At 46.0% G+C, this 14708-nt stretch overlaps 1 protein-coding gene across 1 annotated transcript in view; it reads right to left on the minus strand.

Moving 5' to 3' along the window:
- The window catches only part of MSH2 (mutS homolog 2), a 98524-nt gene extending 85387 nt beyond the window's left edge, over positions 1-13137 (minus strand). The window contains exons 1-5 of the mRNA XM_039531925.1: positions 12602-13137; positions 7222-7376; positions 5819-6097; positions 4159-4305; positions 1471-1620 (exon numbers count right to left, since the gene is read on the minus strand). Of these exons, the coding sequence (XP_039387859.1) occupies positions 1471-1620; positions 4159-4305; positions 5819-6097; positions 7222-7376; positions 12602-12839 (969 nt within the window). The 5' untranslated portion in view covers positions 12840-13137. The remainder of the gene's footprint in view (positions 1-1470; positions 1621-4158; positions 4306-5818; positions 6098-7221; positions 7377-12601) is intronic.
- Between the last annotated feature and the right edge of the window lie 1571 nt (positions 13138-14708).

Below are 14708 nucleotides of genomic sequence, written 5' to 3' on the forward strand. Positions count from 1 at the left end.
TGGGTGCCAGCCCCAGCAGGGTCCCTGGAACACCAGCAAGTTTCCAGCAGAAACCTGCCTGTTTCAACAAGACTTTTGTGAAATCTGTAATAGATTTGGTGAAACATTCCACTTCAGCGAATTTGCATTTTAAAGTCAGTAGATCTATTGTGTAAATAAGGTGTCATTTTACTAAGCTACTTTTTGATCCCCTGCACTGGGCACTTTTAGGGCTATATTTTGAGCTTGCTCTATGCAACATCTCCCTTAAATAAAAGTCCATCTTAAAATGGGAATTTCCCAAAATTAAATGGGAAGAGTCATAGAATCATAAATTATTAGGGTTGGAAGGGACCTCAGGAGGTCATCTAGCCCAACCCCCTGCTCAAAGCAGGACCAATCCCCAAATCCTAAATGGCCCCCTCAAGGATTGAACTCACAACCCTGGGTTTAGCAGGCCAATGCTCAAACCACTAAGCTATCCCCTCCTCACCATGTCCTCCCAATGAATGCCATGTATCTAGTCAGAAAATTACATCTGTCCCAGTCTCCCAGGAAGGAACTCAGGAAGGAGAAGAGTTTAGAGGGTGCCGCTTCCAAGAACTCCTGCATAAAGCTGGAGAAGGGAATGGAGCAGAGGTTCCCCTCCCTAAACTCTTGGACATAGCAAGAGAAGGCAGCAAGAATGTTCAGGTTTCTCCATTCTCCCTGGGCTAGCACACCTGGGTGCCAGACCTGAGTTTTTTATTCCCTGGAATCTCCAGGAGCCTCTCTCTTGTGGAGTGGAGAAGTAGTACTCTACTCCCTGGGCTTCTTCCATGGGACCCAAAGTGCATATACTTTGTAACTCAAGCCAAGGAGCACTAAGCAGAATCTGATAAGAAAAAAAAAGTACAAGTGAAATCAGCGTATACACCAGTGTTTGAACTACTTCTCTGTGGGTACAGTCAGCAAATACACCAAAGACGACATTCGGCCGTTTGTTTTAAAAAGGCTACGCTGACAGTGCCCATTTAAATATGTCAAGGTTTCGTCAGCAGAACTTTCAAAGGGATCTGTTTACTGACTGCTGTAAGTTGCACCTTGCATTACTTCCTGCTCAATAAGAGGAACACTGTGGCAAGTCCTGCCCCGCCCCCGTGTGGTTATAAATGAGGTAGGATTCTGCATGCAAATAAATGAGACTGAAAATACTAAGCTGCAGCCACTGGAGATGGGATCCCCTCTGGCTCTGCCTACTGGGAATTCCTGTAAGGGAGGTGAGAGTTAGATAAAGTCCCCCACTCTGCTTGCTTTTTTCTAGGAAGTTACACAGCATTAGACAGGCCAAACAAAACAAAACAAAAATAGAAACCAGAAACGCACCACCACAGCTATAAAGGATTTTCGGGGTCGTCTGTACTGTGAGGCTACTATCAAGTAGCAAAGTGTATACTTTTGTGATTAAACTGGAAGCAAGTTCATTAGTTTAAATACATGTTTGTTTCTTACCTGGAAAAGGTTAAGGGCTCGAACAGCTGCATTATCCAGTATCATATACTGACTGAGGTCAAAGCTAGTCAATTCAAATTGTCCGAAGTTAGATTCATCCGACAAGAGCTCTAAATACTTGATAACGGCTGACAAGGATGAAACAGCAACCTAAAGTTACAAAGGTGTGTTACAGTAAAACAAAGTAATTCTATTGGCCAACAGATACTTTTATAGAATTACAAACAATATCCAAGAGTAGCTTCTCAGAGCCATGTCAACTTAAAAAAAATAAAAAAGCAAACAAAAATTCTGACTATCTGATGAGACTTTAGCCTAAAACAGGAATTCATAATGCCCTCGGAACTTGGGTTACACCTAGGTTCATCAAACCTGGGTTGATTTACAAAATCCAGTAAGTGTGAAGATAAAGCCTATATGTCTTATGCATTTCCACTAGAAATCACAGAATACAAAGTATTTTAGTATATAAATACAGCATGCTCTAAATATATGTTCAAAATATTCAGAAACAAAAAAAATGTACATTTGTTATGGTTGTTTGCCATCGAACCATAAAAAAATTAGGAAATAACAAACTACAACAACAACTGGAGATATACCAATCTCCTAGAACTGGAAGGGACCTTGAAAGGTCATCAAGTCCAGCCCCCTGCCTTCACTAGCAGGACCAAGTACTGATTTTTGCCCCAGATCCCTAAGTGGCCTCCTCAAGGACTGACCTCACAACCCTGGGTTTAGCAGGCCAATGCTCAAACCACAGAGCTAAATTCAGGATTAAACTTCAGCTACACTTGAGAAGAATGAATTGCAAGTAAGGATAGCCTTTGCACGTGCATCTAGCTTTCAAAAGCCTAGTATCTTGAAGTAGTTAGGTAGGCGATAAAAGGAACTATCCCTGGCTCCCAACTCAAATCCAAATGAGATCAAAGGAGAATGGAATATTTTTGTGAGAAACTGCTTAACACTGCATGTGCTTATACAAGTGTTTAAATCTGCATCTGTTTTCACTGAAGTACTATGGAAGAAGCTGTTACTGCTGCTCCCATGGTACCATCACACATGCTTACTCCCTGAGCCACCCAACAAGAACTACCCTTCTGTGTCTCTTGAGGCTGTCCAAGCAGCAGAAGTAACTACACCTTTTCCTAACACATGAACTGTGACCCTAGGAAACCCTCAGCGACAACAGGCAAAGTGTTCACTGTTCTATAACAGTAACTCCTATCAGGCCTGACAAATTCACTATACTTCGCACACCACTTTTATGATACTTATCCAGAAATGATGTCATGTAAGATTAAATGAAAGCCAGAATCACACTGATCACTAAACTTACTGTGAAATGTATGTATAGATATTATGTAAAAAGGCAGGAGGGTAACAAGGGCCTCTCAGGGCTGGGGACCCCGAGACACCATCACATCGACTCCATAAAGTTGAAGAAGCCATTAATGGAATAAGAGAAGATCACCCCTCCCACTCGTAACCTATTGCAAAAAGTCTAAAACAAATTAAGTAATGCATGCAGGATTTTACGCCCTACCACCCTTACCATTCCGAACCTGCATTATAGTCTACTGTGCCTAGCTGTGGCAGGCAAGCTAGCCCTCCCATGAGATTTTTGCCTAGAAAGGTCACTGCACAACTGCCACAGCACAAAAAAAAAAAAAAACACAGGATGTTCTCACATATGCAGAGGTCAGCCATGCAGAAACTGGACTGGCTGGCCCGTTCCATTTGCTATGACTAACCTAAACGTGTAATTAAAGATTTAGGGAGCATTAAGTCATAAAAATGAGCTTTGCAATTAGTTATGAAGGCACAAGGTCTGCAGTCATGCCTATTCCTTCTGGGATTGAATTCCATAGTCTAATTCCAACTCCTGGTGCCATCTACTGCAATCACAAGCTTCCTCCTATAAAAACGTGACTGCTTCCCTCAGAGTAAGTGTTATGGCAAGTCAGCATGAGAGCACATGCACTTTCAGGCAGCTATGCCCAATTCCTTAAAGAGCTTTGAATGTCACATCAGGACCTTAAAATGGGATTCTATTCCATGGGGAACCAATACAGAGAGCACTAATTTAGAAGTTAGAGCTCAGACCTCTATGATAAGTTTCAGACCATAGGAATAAAGTACCTAAAACCACTTATAAACCCATGAAGAAGAGTATTATTCCACAACCACCCTAAGTACAGAAATGTAAATGCATCACAGCAAATTTAAAATTATTTTTCATTTATGCTTTAGTAGTCCCTAGTAACAGTGGTTTTTCCTTTTAAAAGTGCCTATTAAAGAATCAACTACAAGGTGATATAGTTTTAGTAGCTGGGGAAAGCTTTAAAAGAATCTAACAGACTTCAAGCTTCCCCTCTAAACACTTGACATTACAAGAGCAGTGACACCTGTATAGTGAAAACAGAGTTGTACACTATTGCTATATCTCATTTAAAAGTATTGTTCATATTTTAGTAGTGCTCAAATATGCTAGATATTGGACAAATAGAAAGGCAGTCTGCGTTCTGAAGAGTTTACAGGCTGATTAACAACAAAGTCAGACAAGAGGAAGAAAGGAATACAGTAAAAGCAGAGTGGTCAGTCGACAATTGACAGTGTTTCATTTAAAAAAAAAAAAAGGTGTATTATCATTCACTGGTGTATCTGCAGCTGCTACGAGTTACTCACCTGTTTTTCTATCTCTGGTAACGTTGCACTAGTCACTTGCTCTTCCTTTTTTGATTTCAGCAAGCGGTTGAGATCCTGCACAATATCTTTTGTTGTGAATTCAGCCTTTTTTCGGTCTGTAATCATGATTCCTCCTCTTTGAATGATCTGTTGTGCATAAGTTATAATAAGTCATTTCAAGTTCTCAAGAGAGTGAAAGTGAACTACACAGAGTATTCTCAAAGAATTTGTTAATTTGTATTCAATTGTTAATTTGTATTCAATTGTTAGACTATACAGAGAGAAGATAAAGATAGATAGGTTTTTACTTTAAGGGTATGCCCACATTACAAAATTGTGTTGACCTAAATTATGACTCCGTACAGCCACCAGAGTAATTAAATCTCTTTACACTCCTGAGGGAATTCTATGCCACTGCGCACATGCAGAATTCACGTCCCCTGAAGGATTTCTTTGCTTCCCCGCAGAGAAATGGCTTTCTGACAGAGAAGCAAAGGGAAGCCACAAGAGCAGTCACAGGGCTGAGCGTGTGAAACTCTGTCCCTCTCACTTGCTATCTTGGTGTGCCAGGACCCTGGGGCATAGGCGCCAACTCCGCGGGTGCTCCAGGGCTGAAGCACCCACTCCCCGCTCCACCCCCCGTCCCAGCTCACCTCCACCTCCACTCCACCTCCTCCCCTGAGCATGCCACCACGTCCTGCTTCTCCTCCCTCCCAGCGCTTGCACCACGAAACAGCTTTTTCGCCCGGCAAGCCTGGGAGGGAGGGGGAACACCACATGCTTAGAGGAGGAGGCGGGGCCAGTGGGGGGATTTGAGGAGGGGTCCAATAGGAGCAGGGAGGGGTGGAGTTAGGGTGGGGACTTTGGGGCAGGGGTGGAGTTGGGGCAGGGGCATGAGCACCCATCAGAGCAGAAAAAAGTTGGCGCCTGTGCCCTGGGGTGTTTCTGGGCAGGCCTGGCCCTTCTGCTGCATCGGGGTTGGGTGTAGTCTCATCACCGAGTCAGTGTCCGGGGGGGGGAGGGGGGGGAGAGACAGCGCTGTATGGTCATCTCCCACCTCTGTGCAGGCAGGGGTCTGTGCTCCCAACTGCCATGCTGGAGCCACATTTATTTTTTGACAAATAAAATGTGCAGACATTTTATTTTTTTTGTGCAGAATTCCCTCAGAAGTACAGACTTTTGCATGTCCCCACTACACTCCTTGTGTTAGTGGTGCATGTCCCCACCAGGAGTGCTTACTCCAATTCAACTGTCAGTGTGGGGCAACAGTGCATGTAAGAAACACAGTGTGTATATACAGACACTGCGTCAACCTAAGCATTACGCCTCTCGCGCAGGTGGAATTATTAAATCGGCATAATGGGCATTACATCAGCAGGAGCAACATTTTAGGGTAGACACTTAAAATTAGGTTGACGTGAGCTGCCTCATGTAGATCTAACTCTAGAGCACAGACCAGGGTTAACAGTATCTTTTGTTGATTAAAACATGTAACGAACAAGTGATGTATGTATCATCCAGAATTCCTTCAAATTAATTTATTAATCCCGTTCATTTCTTAGCCTTTATGGAGCTTAGTTCACGACTTATTTCAGAGCTTTCTTCCCATACTCAATTAATACAAATATAAATCAGTCAGTCCACATAGTCACCCACTTACGTGTCGCAGTTTTCCCATATCCCCAGCAGTCTCTCCTCCGGGTAGCACGCATTCCTTAGGTCCAATTTGAACCAGCAGAGCTTCAAGGTTTGAGAACTGATCATTATCTGGAAACTCACAGACACCCAGCTTCCTGAGCGTAGCGTCAACATACCCAACTCCAACTATTCTTTGTCCATCAGCAGTACATAGCTTAACACCCACAACACCAATGGCAGTCGACATGTCATTATTGCCAAAGAGAATTTCCTCAAACTGGGCAAGGTTACCTGGAGAACCCTATTTGAGAAAGAAAACTTAGAATAGCACTACAATTATTTTCTAATCTCTTGCACAACAAGGTTAGAACAAATTGGGGTTTTTTGCATTTCAGTGAAATCAGAGTTCTAAGACATCATAAAGTTTAAAATCCATCTGAAATGGAAATAAAAAGCAAATATTATAAGTTTGTAGCCAATAAAATCATTCCCAGTGCAACTGGATTCCCAAACTATATTGAAATCTGAAACTGCTTTTAAAATAAAGACAACAGGGATGAGATAATATCTTTTATTGGATCAACTTCTGTTAGTGAGAGCCACAAGCTTTTAAATATACACAGAGTTCTTCTTCAGGTCTCAGGTCTTCTTCAGGCTCTGTGTAACCTGAAGTTGGCCCAATAAAAGACATTACCTTACCCACCTTGTCTGTCTATCATCCTGGAACCAACACAACTACAACACTGCATTCAAACTAAGAGGTTAATTTGAACTACCTTTCTAGTCTGAAATTATGTTACTCTAATCCATAAGTGCCAAAACACCCAGTCTGTATTTGTGGACCACAGGACATTCAGATTCTACACAGTTTTAGCTTTTGATTAAAAAAAATTCCTGTCCTAATGGTTGCAAAGAAAGCCTAAATATGATTAATACAATGTTGTCTTTGGAGTATGAGGATATAAGCATTTTGGCAGCTGTAGTGTAGTGATTTTTTGATGCTGTAAAACATAGTAATATTATATGTTTGTACATACATGCATGTTTTTTAAAGGCACAAAGGAACAAATGAAATACACCATGCAGTACATAAAATAGACAAGGTTCTAACCTTTCCAACTATTAAGACTATACTTGCAGAAAAAATTATGAATTTAAACCTCTAGCCATACAGTAAGTCAGTTGTCCTGAAGCTCCCCTTAGAGCATCATATGGCACACCTGCAGTGCAGGATCCACCCACCCTGGAGCAGTGGGGAAATCCAGGGACACACAAAAAGGTGGATGACACCCCCTTCACCCCCCAATCATATGGCCAATTGGAGGCACTGAAAGCCTGTAAGAAAGTTTGAATTGGATGAACAGAAGTATAGTAAACATCTGCATTTTTTCAACTTAGATCATATATGGAGATAGAAAATTGTACCTTGTATGCCAAATACCAGTCATTCTCTTTGGTAGATTTACTGCCTGCTTTGTTCTTATAAATTTCAACTCTGTACTGACGAACCAGAAGTAGATCTCTCAGAAAAGATTCAAAGTTCATTTTACTAAGCACAACACTCTCAAGTTTCTGATTGCCTACAGGAAAAGGAAAGAGAATAAAATATTTGTAAGGTAAAACATAACTATTGGTTTTCTTACATACATTCTGTAATTGAGAACTCTGCAAAGAATAAATTTAATAACCTTTAGAGGATACAGTATTATTTTGACAAGCAAGGAAGAAGCAAGCACATAAATTCCAAGAATCTAAATAAAAACATCTCACTTAATTGTAAAGAGTATGTGGATTTCCAAGTGTTAAGAACAGGTACAGATTCTGTAAAAATCTTGATTTACCCAGAAAGAAACCAAGTCCATTTAAAAAATGTTCACTAATCTATAAAATTGATCTACTTTTCCCTCGATATAGGTTTTAACCCTCAGATATTCTAGTTTGTTTTTCACACTATACAATAGATTTTCTAAGCAAGGATAGTGGAAACAAGCTCTAAGACAGAGCTTTAAGACAACTTTAAGACAAGCTCTTCAGGGGAGTCCTACCAATGACAACTCATCTCCATCAACCAACTCATGAAAAAGTCTATTGTCCACATTCATTCAAGGGACGGCCTCCTACTACATAGTGACCTGAATTCTGCCTCAATCAATCAAAGAGTTAAGAGCATGCACATTAACTCAAAAACACCTGTACATCACCATAAAGCCCACTAGCCTAAGGAAACAATGTGTAGCTGACAACATTCTTGTTTTTACTCTTAACTCCACCAAATCTGAAGCTTCTCTCTCCTTTTTATGTTGGTAGAAATTTCTCTTTATTAAGTATAAGACTCACTTATCATACAGAGCTTACAACTCTAGCAGGATTTTAGATGGTTGAATTCTGAATGAAGAAAACAAATAGCCACAAAGAGGAGTTACACTGGAATCAGAGGAAATGGAAACATGCACTGTTAAGCTCTCTCTGCCAATGCAGGATTGCTCATCCAGCATGATGTTTAGTATTTAACACAAAACTAAAGCAGACAATTAAAAGATGTTATCTGCAGCACAGGATGAATGTGTGAATGAAGTTTTACATGTGACCATTCAAAATAAAGTTATACTTTAGGGCATTTTAATACTGTAGCTGATAACCAAAACGTAACTCGAGTGAGTTTAAACTTGGAAGTAAGAATATAAATGCATGCGTGCATAATACCTTCTGGATTTGAATCTTTATAAGCTTTAGAATTTGTAATACATTGTCAAGCTCAATAAGTCTTCACAGTGCAAATGGAAAAAATCAAAGTTTAGCCATGTATTACAGAACAATGTTTTTCCTCAGTACAAATGAGGGAAAAATTACTATCACTATTGTGACTGTGCCATTCAGATTTATTTTACTAAATGTGAACTAGTAACATTACACCATACTTAAAGCAATTCCTGATCAAACACAATACTAAGGCCTTGTCTACAGTGCAGAGTTTCATTGGCAAAAGGCAGCTTTTGGCAATGAAACAAGAGAGGTTTACACACTGCAACGCCACTTTCGGTGACAAATATAACCACCAAAAGTTGTATCAACAAAATGCCTGTATAGACACTGCACTTTATTTTATCACTGTAACTGGCCTCCAGAAGCTGTCCCACAATGCCCATCCTGACCATCCTGGTCAGCAGCTCCAATTCTGCTGCCCTACAGCCAGGTAAGCAACTGCTCGCCCCTCCTCCTTTAAAGCCCCAGGAATTTTTGAAATCCAGCTTCCTGTTTGCGCCGCATGGAGAGCTCACATTGCATCTCCCCAACTGATCTTGTTCCATACAGCAAATGCTCTCCCACTTGGACCAATGCAGAGCTGCTGGATCTGCTCAGTATTTGAAGAGAGGAGGCTGTGCAGTTTCAACTGCGCTCCAGCCATAGGAATTTCAACACTTAACGAACAGATTTCTTGAAGCTTGGGCAAAAAGCGCTATGATTGGGACATGCTGCAGTGTAGAGCAAAGATCAAGGAGCTGAGGCACACGTACCAGAAGGCAAGGGAGGCAAACCCCTGCTCCGGTGCTGCGCCCCAGACCTGCTATTTTTATAACGAGTTGGATGCTATCTTCAGCGGTGACCCCATCTCCACTACCAATAGCCCCAGGGATGAGAGGAGACCCTGGTAAGTGGTTTTGCTTTGTGAAGTGTGGAGGTGGGTTGAGGGCACAGAAATGTACAGGGCTGGCTGTTTTTCTATGTGCTGGGCATTTTTCCTGTGCAGCTAAGCAGTATGGAAGAACAGGGTGTTGATGCACACCGAGATTTCCTGGGAATCCTCCAGAGATCTCTAGGAAACTTTCCTGGACGTACTCGCCAATCCTCTGCCAAAGGTTCCTTGGCAGAGCTGCTTTGTTCCTTTCCCCATTGAAGGAAACTTTCCCGTATCATTCTGCAATCACTTGCGCAGGGACCAAAGCAGCACACAGGCAAGCAGCACAGGGACTGGGACGGAAGCCACATTCGTGTAGTAGATGCACCCTTGCTTCCTCTCAGGAGTGAGATATCTGCTACAATGACCCCCCATCTGTGGAAAAGGGTGCGAAATTTAGAATACTGTCCCTAGTCAACTGCACTGCGACCCTTTCATATTGATTTTCTCCTGATGTAGAATGTCCCTCGCCCTGGGGTAAACTCACCATGCTTAGAATGTTTGCCAGCATGTGTGCTCATCAAGGGTCAGCAAGAAAGTGATTTGTGTGTTAACAGAGGTGTATTTTACTGTACTGTTTCAATGCTGTATTTTTCTGGATATCATTTTCTCTGGGCTTATCTAGATACTTATCTTATATAAATAAAACAGGGAGGGAACAGAAAATGTTTTATGCACTATATAATTAACATGCTAAATTCACTGCTGCAAGGCATTACTTGGCAAACAGACTAATGCAATTCACGGTTACAGCCACTAGAGAAAACAGTACCTGGACTGCCTATGCCTCAAAGCATGTTGGTTAGTTATTACCACTTGGGGGAGGAGGGGCATTAAAAAATATTGCCAATCATGGTGTAACGTTGCATTACACCAGAGGAGGTGGGGAGGGCAAACTACAGCCCATGGGATTGCCACCCCCATGGCACCACGGGCCCTGCACCGCTCCGGGAAGCGGCCGGCACCACGTCCCTGCGGCCCCTGGGAGATAATGGGAGGGGGCCCAGAGGGCTCCATGTGTTGCCCTTGCCTGCAGGCACCGCCCCCCGCAGCTCCCATTGGCCAGGAACAGGGAACTGCAGCCAATGGGAACTTCAGGGGAGGTACCCACAGGTGAGGACAGCATGCAGAGCCCTCTGCCCCGCCACCCCAGGGACGTGGTGCTGGCCACTTCTGGGAGCAGCACGGTGCAAGGCCAGGGCAGGCAGGGAGCTTGTCTTAGCCCTGCTGCGCACCGCTGTCACCCCAGTGGCACTCCAGGTAAGCAGCATTGGGCCAGAGCCCACACTCTGGACCCATCCTGCACCCCAACCCCTTGCAGAGTCCCCTGCCGCACCCCAACCCCCTGTCCCAGCCCTACATTCATGGCCCTACATGCAATTTCCCCATGCAGATGTGGTGCTCAGGCCAAAAAGCTTGCCAACCCCTGTACTACTACACAATTGGCTGAATACATTAGGAACCATTTAATTCCAAGTGTCCTATCAACCTACCAAGAGGAGTGCTTACAGGAATTTAGGACAAAGTTTTCTTGCAGTGGTGGTATCCAATCTTCTTAGCTTGGAGCCAAACATTTTATTTCAAAACAGGCCAGGTGCCACACAATAATATGGGAAAAGTCTGTCCCATTACACTTACTTTGCAGAGCTCAGGGAGCTGGAACCACCCACAAATGCCTAAAATTAGGGAAATTCCCAACATGTGTAGAGCCAGCACAGCAAGTTTCAACATGTCCCTTCCCCCATCTTTGCACCCAGGGTTGTGAAGAGTGTTATAGTCTGGCTATTCCCAGCTGACTTGCGGTCCACCGGGGAAATACCCAGTGAGCATAAGTTACAGCAACCCACAGACCTGTAAATATGCACTTATTTTAGACCAGTAAGTGTTTAGAGACTCTTAAATGTCAATGTGTGTGTCTAATATGACTACAGGTTTGGAGCCATGGCCTGCAATTCTTTAAGTGTTTTAAACCTAACTGGACATAATGAAACCAACTTATCCTCTTAAGCAACCATACCAGAGATTTTCATTCCTGAACTCAAAGCAGCAATACATTTCTTGCTTAGAGTCAGCCCAGGCACGCTGGCACCCCACAACACATTGCTCTAATTTCTCCAACTAATCTGTCCAGTCCTGTATTTCTCAGTTGTACTTTTAAATGGGCTTCACAGCATAGGCGGTTTGTTAAATGTGTAATCTGAGTTTTCACTCAATGTAATAAATTCATCAGAAACAACACAGGCCTGGTAAAGATGCTTACTCTGCAATATGGCAACACACAGTTAAATAGAGCGATCTGAGGATTAGTACTGTATAATGCGGCTTTAACAAAACCTCACTGTTGTAATGACTGCTTAATCCCCAATACTGACACAGCAAAAATTTGTAGACCTGTGGAAGCTTCCTAAATAGTTAAAAAGGTATACATAACTGAGGTCCCACTTTCTGCTCAGTCACATACAGTGAGTTCCCCCGAGAATCCTATGCACCAGCAGCAGGCATGTTCAAATCTGGGGCCTTGACAGCTAATCAGAAGGTTCTGGAACACATTTAAGAGCCAAAAACAAACCCACACCAGAGGAGAAGAGGAGCAGGTTCACTTAATCAGCCAGGTGCAGGGAGGGAAGCAAAGTGCTACAGTAACAAAGTAACAATAACAAATGGATATGTAGAAGTTGTGCGGCCAGCAGCTTTGCCCTGCTAAACCCAGGGTGGTGAGTTCAGTCCTTGCGGGGGCCATTTAGGGAACTGGGGTAAAAATCTGTCTGGGGATTGGTCTTACTTTGAGCAGGGGGGTGGACTAGGTGACCTCCTGAGGTCCCTTCCAACCCTGATAGTCTATGATTCTAGCTCAGGACTGACCTGGGAGCAAGTGGTCAAAGCATTAAGCAGGACGCCCACCCCACGTCCTTTCACAGTTACCCTATGGGCAGCGCCTACAGGGGAGACTCTACTGCTGAGCCCAGCAACTCCTAACCTACAACTACAGTCCCACCCCAGACCCCAGTGTCCCCAAACACAGGGACACCCACGGTCCGCCCTGCGCCCCGGCCCTTGGCCCAAGCCCCGCGAGCAGCTGCCGCCCGGCCCGGACAGGCCGCACACCGCCGCCGGACCCCGCGCCAGTACCTGGGCCCCCCGCCAGCTGCCGGATGACGCCGCGGGTGCGGAAGAGCTCGCGGGCGGCCAGCAGCGCGTCCCCGCCGTGCACCGTATAGTGCTCGCCGCGCTCGAAGAAGCGCACGGTGGTGTCGGGCTTCTCGGGCAGCGCCAGCACCGCGCGCACGAACCCGCCCTCGGCGCCCGAGCCCTCCGGCCACAGCGACTCCGCCGCAGACCCAGGCGCCGCCGCCGCCGCCGCCGCCATGCTGCAATCTCCCGCCAGCGCCACCGCCAGCCGGCGCGCGGCTCCGCCAATCACCGCGCGGCGGGCAAGTGCGTCACCCGCGTGCCGCGTTCTATCCCCGCCCCTAGCCCGGGGCGGGTGGAGCTTCCGCTCCTGCTCCGTGAGCCCGTTCCTGCTCCGCGTGGTGCTGCGGCCGCCGCTGGAGGCGGAGCCGTCTCCCGCCCGGAGCGCTTTGCTTTGCTTTGCTGTGCCGTAAGGGGGCGGGGCGCGCTGGTGGCCCTGCTTCCCAGCCGGGCTATCACCGATCCCTCCTCCCCGTCCCGCCGGGGGACCTCTGGCCCTGCTGCCCTGGAACCGCCCAGCCCCCAGCAAGCCGAGAGCCCACGATTGTGCCCAGGAGATCCTTTCGTGCATGCTCCTCCCCCACCTCCTGAGCCTCCTATACCCAGGGCCGCCCAGAGGGGGGGGCAAGTGGGGCAATTTACCCGGGCCCAGCAGGGGCCTCCACGAGAGTTTTTCGGGGCCCCTGAAGGGACCTTGGCCCAAGCCCCGCTCTGGGGGCCCCGGAAAATTATTGCGGGGCCCGGGCCCCCGGAGCTTCTTCGCTCCCGGTCTTCGCTGGTGGGGGATCCTTCCTCTCCGGGCTAGAAGGACACCCCCCCCTGCCGCCAAATTACAGCCGAAGCGGGACCCGCCGCCGGAGTGCAGCCGGGTCTTCGGCGGTAATTCGGCGGCGGGGGGGTCCTTCCGTTCCGGGACCCGCCGCCGAAGTGCCCCAAAGACCCGCGGTGGGGGCTGCACTTCGGCGGCGGGTCCCAATTCGGCAGAGGGGGGTCCTCCTGCCATGGGTTTTTGGGGCACTTTGGTGGCGGGTCCCGGAACGGAAGGACCCCCCCTGCCGCCAACTTACCGCGGAAGCGGGGCCCCCCGCCACCGAAGACCCCGGGCCCCCGGAATCCTCTGGGCGGCCCTGCCTATACCTGAGCTCAGCTCCACTGGCTGGGGGGGAGCCCACATTGCCAAGCCCAAGCATTCAAAAATCAAGAGAGTTTTAAAAAATAATTGGTCTTACGGTCTTTTAATTTGACTTCTGTTGAGGGGGGAGGGGTGTTGGAGCTTTTTTCAAGTTTTGTACCACAACCGTGATGATGAGAAACTTACATTTATTGTCAATGAAAACTTCCCCTGACTCTCAGAAGCTGGGGTTTCTAAAAGACCGCTTAATACTGCAAGACTGGCCGCAAAACTCACAAGAGCTGGCAACAGAAAGGAATGTCTGCTGCAAGACAACCAACAGCAGCAAGAGCTAACATGGCCATAGCCAGTATCACCATGCTGCAGATGTGCCAGGTGATGGGCTTACCGGTACATGCTGCATTGATCTTGAATCAGAATTGAGAGCACTCATAAGCTCATGCTGAGGTATATTCTGTTTTTTTATATCTAAACCAATGACCCATATCCTTTATTAATAGTGTGTACTTTGTCCACATTACAACAGTAACCATGCATAGGGTCATACTCATACCCTGTGTACGTTATGTGTACATAATTTTATACAGAGTGTAATACAGATGCTGTTTTGTAAAAGTAATCACTGTCTTCTATTTCTTCAAACATACGTGGTCACCTATCTGCTCAGTGATGCACCTTTGTAAGACAGGCACTTTGTCCCTCTAGACCAGTGGTTTTCAAACTTTTTTTCTGGCGACCCAGTTAAAGGAAATTGTTGATGCCTGTGACCCAACGGAGCTGGGGATGAAGCGTGTAGGAGGGGCTCAGGACTGGGGCAGAGGGTTTGGGTGTGGGGGTGAGGGATGCAGGGTGGGGCCGGGAATGAGAGGTTCAGGCTGTAGGAGGGGGCTCTGGGCAGGGGGTTGGGGTCCAGGA

This window comes from Mauremys reevesii, linkage group 3, assembly GCF_016161935.1.
Source record: "Mauremys reevesii isolate NIE-2019 linkage group 3, ASM1616193v1, whole genome shotgun sequence".
Taxonomy (NCBI): domain Eukaryota; kingdom Metazoa; phylum Chordata; order Testudines; family Geoemydidae; genus Mauremys; species Mauremys reevesii.